The 6017-nt window shown below is 33.4% G+C and overlaps 1 protein-coding gene across 1 annotated transcript; it reads right to left on the reverse strand.

Annotated features, from left to right (window-relative positions):
* Window positions 1-4074, reverse strand: LOC131026393 (persulfide dioxygenase ETHE1 homolog, mitochondrial-like). The gene is made up of 9 exons (XM_057956263.1): window positions 3180-4074; window positions 2366-2494; window positions 2038-2145; window positions 1323-1457; window positions 947-988; window positions 806-865; window positions 662-715; window positions 383-407; window positions 1-299 (listed from the first exon to the last, which is right to left on the reverse strand). The coding sequence occupies exons 1-9, from the start codon at window positions 3411-3413 to the stop codon at window positions 205-207; spliced, it is 882 nt and encodes a 293-aa protein (XP_057812246.1). The 5' UTR covers window positions 3414-4074; the 3' UTR covers window positions 1-204.
* Window positions 4075-6017: the final 1943 nt, after the last annotated feature.

The following is a 6017-nucleotide window of genomic DNA, read 5'->3' on the forward strand; positions in this document are numbered from 1 at the left end:
TTCATAAATATCCATGTATAAGTTGTTATTATTTTCTTCAATAGTGTTTTGAAAAGGTAAAAATCTTGTGCAATAGACATTCCATTGTTATGAATACATATCTATTCCACCACAATATCTGCATTTTTATGTTCAAGTCTCACAACTTTATTGCGCATAGGCGACTTTGGCTTTTCAACATCTTTCCACAAATTCGCGCCAAGATTACGAGGCAACTTCGGCTTCAACATCTTGCAACCCACAAACCATGTTGGCAGGGACTGCTATGTCTATCATTTTGGGATATGACAAATTCAAATCTGTAAAGCAAATAGAGTTATCAGCAACTGTTGAAACTCGAACACAATGTCATGAAAAACTCAGTATCAATAACAATACTTACTTGCCATTATGTTTTTAAATGTTTCCTGAACAAGACAAGAAATCAAATACATTAGTCAATGCAGCAAACATTTATCTTATAGAAGTGAGCTCCAATTATAGCTCTTTCCAATGTAATGAATACTTGCAGTCTAGAGATGTGAAAAAACATAAATGGAGCAACTCAAGATTGGTTACTTTGATAAAATAGTATAAGCTCTTCTTTTAAAATTTAACTCTTGCGATGGATAATTTTAAAAAATAAAATCAGTAAACCAATTGTTTCAAGCAATGGAATCACCTTATCTTTTGTGAGGCGGGCATTATAATGCATCTCCTCTGCCACAGTACTCGCCTAGTAGAACACCAAAGCATGTGCATAAGCAACTTCGATCTTTTATGCATCAAGACAAGAAGAGGCAACAAATGTTAAATATATACTTACAGAGAATCCCTTGTAGTCATGAGCAGGATACACAAATGTATCTTTTGGCAATGTAAAGATCTATAATGACCAACTAGTCGAAGAGTATTAGAAACCACATCAATTATGTTCCGAGTAATGATATTTGTTCAGTACTCATACCTGAGAATGAACTGAATCATAAAGCTGATCAGAACTTCCACCCTGGGGGCAGAATGCGGATATTGGTTTCAGCATGCAAAAGCAACTAAACAGTAACACTTATAACAGAGCCAAATTTGGCTTGCACATGACCGTCATGATAAATGGACCAACACGAAGAATAACTGCTAATTTTGTGCATAAGTTGCTCGAGTAAAAGTACATAAAGGCATAGATGACGTCCTCTCTGTGGATCATCGCCTGTGCTTAAAACTTTTAATCAAAGAAATTGGTCTGAGGTTGGGGTGACAAGGGCACACAACTTTGACATAAGGTTGAAAAAGCTCCACCATGAGGATAAACATGGTGTACAGGTTTTATGGTGGAGCAAATATACCTGAAAATCTGTCCTACCACATCCACGAATTAATAAAGCATCACCAGTAAAAGCCATTCTTGGCTGAGGCTGATCAGGTCCATCACCTGTGACATAAGTAACGCATCCTTGCGTATGACCTGGGGTTGCACGAACCTACAAATGACAATATTTCAAAGCTTGGCATATAAGAGGGTGATGCAAAAGATAAGATAAACAAGTCGGACAAAGCAAAAGATAATCTAGGAGTCGGGTGATAAAAAAGATAAAACAAGACATCATACAACTACAAAAGAGACAAAAATCATAAGAACCTCGAGGGCCAGCTCTCTCTCACACTAAATCCAACACTTCAATTACATTTTATTTACTAAAAGAATAGGATTAGGTAATTGAGGTGAAAAAGATCACAGAATTAAAATAATAAGGCCAAGATAGAAGCAACTTTCTCAACCAATATATGCTTCTTGACAATTATATATGAATATCTAGAGCATAATTCTAGTGAAACAAACACAGTATATCATGTGATTACAATAGTAACTGGCACAAGATACCAAATGGGCAAGCTAACACTTAAATTCTCATAATTTGTTGCAGTAGTACTATTCGACATCCAACTCCCTCCCAATTGAACAAATTTCATTTCATGCTATTTCCTCAATTGTACACATATCCTGGTTTACATCACAAACTTAGCTTGTTGTCAAGGCAAATATATGGAAGTATCATATACCTCTAGAAAGAGATCACCAAAATAGATTTTGTCGCCAGGTTCAACAAAAAGGTCAGCTTTTGCATTGCTTGCCTTTGAAATGATAGATTTTACTCCAGGAACCTTACTCTGCAGGACATAACCATGTCAAAAAAGAATTGGTCTCCATTTATCAAACAGCATGTGTTGTCCTTGGACAGTTTGCCCTAGGTTAGTAAGTACAAAAATGATGAAACAACAAAATACTTAAAACTCCATCCAAATCCAATTCAAGATTTTAAAGAAGAAAAGGAAAGAGAAACACAAAAGAGGTGTGAATTTTCTGCATTTAGAGGATACAAGGACTAACCTTAAGCAAGCCAGTGCCAGTGACATGATCTGCATGTACATGAGTGTTGATTGCATATATAAGCTTCAAACCCAACTCTTTCACAAGAGAAACATCCCTATCCACGGTCTTGTCTACTGGGTCTACCAACTGCACGAATATTATGCAATACCAGTACATGAATCAAGAGTCCAACTAGAAAATGTAAGAAGTCAAAAGTTTTATTTATAACCAAAAAAAGGCCTTTGATCAAACCCAATGTCAAAGACTTGAGGAGCTAGACAAGTCTTGTGTAACATAGATCGATAAACGAATGGACCTTACTCTTCTTATCCAGAATCCCAACATAGGTGTGTTCTCTTTGATGGATAAATTTATCATGGGATAATGAGGGATAACAAAAAATGCCTTTAAATGTATCCTTTCTTTCCCTCATTTTCTACAAAAGAGAAGTGCAACATATTTCATTCATTCTTTTTACTTCAAGGAGGGATAATATTATCACACCAAAACTACAATCAATTTTCTAGTAAAATGAGAAGCTGCGGAAGTAAAGCAGAAAAGGAAAACTACGCCCTAGTCCCTTTTTGTGCCATCTATTTCCTCAAGTGGTCCAGCAGATTATAAGACAATTATTGAAATTTCAGAAATGCTTCAAACTTGACCAAAATAAATAGAAACACCAACTAATACAAATATACCTCATTAAACCTCAGAAACCCAAAACGCATTGACTCGACTCACATTGCAACAATCCAATTAACCCACAAAACTCAAAAGCAAAATGAGAGATAAAAACTTAATCATGAGAAAATCAATCAAGTCATTGAAGTACCAGAGCTGGTTTATCCGGGTGAGAAGCATCAGCGAGAAGGTAAGTGTAGGTGGACGACTCCTTCTCAAAGAGCTGCCGGAAAAGCAACTTGGACGACGTCGTATAGGAAGCCGACCCCATTCGCGATCCAAACTTGGCCGTGAACGTAACAATCTGCTGGAAAGAAGACTTCTTTGGAAGTGTGGGAGCAGAAAATGTGGCTGAAATTTTCAATAATTGGAATTTGGACAGCATTTCTTGCTGGGGGTAGATGAGGTTTCAATTTAATACCGAATTGGGGGGCGATTACATTGATCAATGTTTGTCACGTTCCAATATAGTACTATGCAGTTATCCTATCTGCACTCGAAGTGCGTGGTGAGGATGCGCCATTTTAGGAAGTTATTTTTACTGATAAATTATGCAGTTTTTTCCACTTCCACTTCTTATACACCACAAAAATCACAAATTTGCGAAAAATAATCGACCAATTTCTATACCAACAAGATGCACAACAAATTTTCCTATCTCAATTTTTCAGAAACCAACATCATCATAACTCTAAACAACTAGAACTTCAGTTTTCAAATCGGATTATATCAATAAACCTTCTTTTAAACAAAATAAAAAAAGAAAAATTCAAAATTCACCAACCCACAAATAGGTACAGTTTGAATAGCAGATAAATACAATAGAATTCAAAAATCGCGGATGGAGAAGAACGAGAAGAAAAAAGGGGATATTTGAAGCCCTAAGGCACCAACTCGGAGCCCCGGAGGTCAGAGAGGCGAACTGATGCAACTGTAGAGGTGAACTTCTCGAGGCTTGCTGCGCTACTGCTGATTTTCCATTTTGCAGCTGCTGGCGGAGAAGACGGGACCGGTCGGTCCTTGCGGTGGCGATTGAGAGGAGAGGGCGAGGGTTTTCTGGTGTGAGAGGTGAAAATAACAAAATGTTCCTATAAAATTTCTAGCGTATAGTGTTTCCAGAAAAGAATTGATTTTTAGCATACCAACTTTAATTTACTTAATCCAGCCCAATTCCAATTTTTCATGTTGTCAAAAATCTTAACCCAACAAAAATATTATTATACTCCATATTCTATTATAATGCCCATCTTTCCATAATATATAACTAGCATTTGCATTGCACGGGAAAATACTTTTTACTTTTATATTTATATAAAATTAATACTAATTCAATTATTATACTTATAAATATAATTAAAATTTAATTATAATTGAATATATTTGAATTAAAAATTAAAAAAAGAATTCACAATTATAAAATTTGATATTATGAAAAATAAAAATAAAAAATAAGTTAAAAAATTAAAAATAAAATACTAATTAAAAATATATTTATCCAAAATAGATGAGAGAGGAGAGAGAAATTTATAAAACTTTAGTATTTAAACAAATTTAATTTTTACATTTTTAATCAAATATTTTCATAAAATATATAATTAAAGCTATTATTGTGATCTTTAATTTGATATGCATATATAATATTTTATAATTAATCGAATTTCACAATTTTGGAAAGAAATGTAACAACAAATAAGAAGTTAAAGAAAATAAAAATAAAAATATATAATTTAAACATAAACATTCAATTTTATTATAACTACAAAATTGTCACTCAATTTTTAAATTGATTTCAAATTGGAAACTCCATTTTCAATATAGTATAGATTTAGTTAAATACACGGACATTCAAACTCCAATTTATATTAGGACTAATAGTAATAATATATGTCCCTAAGGGGACACCAAGCTATGCAATCTCATGTGTATGAACAGTGAGGTCCCGGGTTCAAACCTCACTGCTCCTCCTTCCCCAACTCCCCCAAGTAAAAAAAAAATAGCAATATTATATATAATATTCGGTTATTATTCTATATGCTTCCTTGAATTTTAAAATTATAATTTTTTATATTTTATTGTTATTAGATTTAATTCATGCAGAAATAAAGCTATAATAAAAATTTTAATTTATATATAATATATAAGAGGAGTTTTTTACCTCTAAATTTTCTCTCAACTCAATTTTTTCACCAAAACACTCTCTTTTTTATTTTTTTATTTGTTGGTGAAAAAATAAGTTGATGTCATTTTTTTGGGACAAAAAAAATTTACATGATTGCTTAATTATAATTATTTTAAATTAAATACAATTAAGAAGCAGGAAATTTGTATTAATTTTAATATGAATTTGTAAATAAAAAAATAATTTTTATTATTATTATTAGAGTGGATTTTTAAAATGGTCACTTTGATATTGTAAAATTAAAAATTATCCACTAAAATAAAAATATTAAAAACTGGCCACTGTTACCAAAATACCATCAACTTTAAAATTATTAAAAATTGTCCACACACAATTCACACCTAAAACACACACACACAATTCACAACACAATTTTCACTCTCCAATTTCTCTCTCCACTCACACGATTTTCACTCTGCAGTCTGCACTTCCTCTCTCCACTCGCACGATTTTCACTCAGACAATTTTACTGTCAATTCAAATAATTACTCTCACAACTACTCACTTTTTCTCTCACAACATTTTCGCACCAAAAATCAGAAACCGCGTTCTGCAAAATCAACGAGAAATGTCGGAGAATCAACGAGAAGAATCAAAGCACACCACCACAAAATCGAACAGCACAAGCGGAGAATCAATGGATCCATCAACAACAAAAGAAAAGCAAAAAAAATCGAAGAAGAAACCTAGTACAGAAGCAGATCAACCGACAGCAGATATCTCTAATACAGGAGAAGCAACCGCTAGTGAAATCGCTCCAGAATCGCCTTCGGAAACCAATAAACAAGGTAGTGCAGTAGAAGAAATCGG

Source organism: Salvia miltiorrhiza, chromosome 5 (genome assembly GCF_028751815.1).
Source record: "Salvia miltiorrhiza cultivar Shanhuang (shh) chromosome 5, IMPLAD_Smil_shh, whole genome shotgun sequence".
Classification (NCBI taxonomy): Eukaryota; Viridiplantae; Streptophyta; class Magnoliopsida; order Lamiales; family Lamiaceae; genus Salvia; species Salvia miltiorrhiza.

Bases quoted from the DNA above. Each gene is read 5' to 3' on its own strand.
- LOC131026393 (XM_057956263.1), bottom strand. From the start codon at position 3,413: ATGCTGTCCAAATTCCAATTATTGAAAATTTCAGCCACATTTTCTGCT. The intron at 2,146-2,365 runs GTTAGTCCTTGT...TATGTCCTGCAG, and splicing joins CTGGCACTGGCTTGCTTAAG to AGTAAGGTTCCTGGAGTAAA. The intron at 716-805 runs GTAAGTATATAT...GTGTTCTACTAG, and splicing joins ATGACTACAAGGGATTCTCT to GCGAGTACTGTGGCAGAGGA.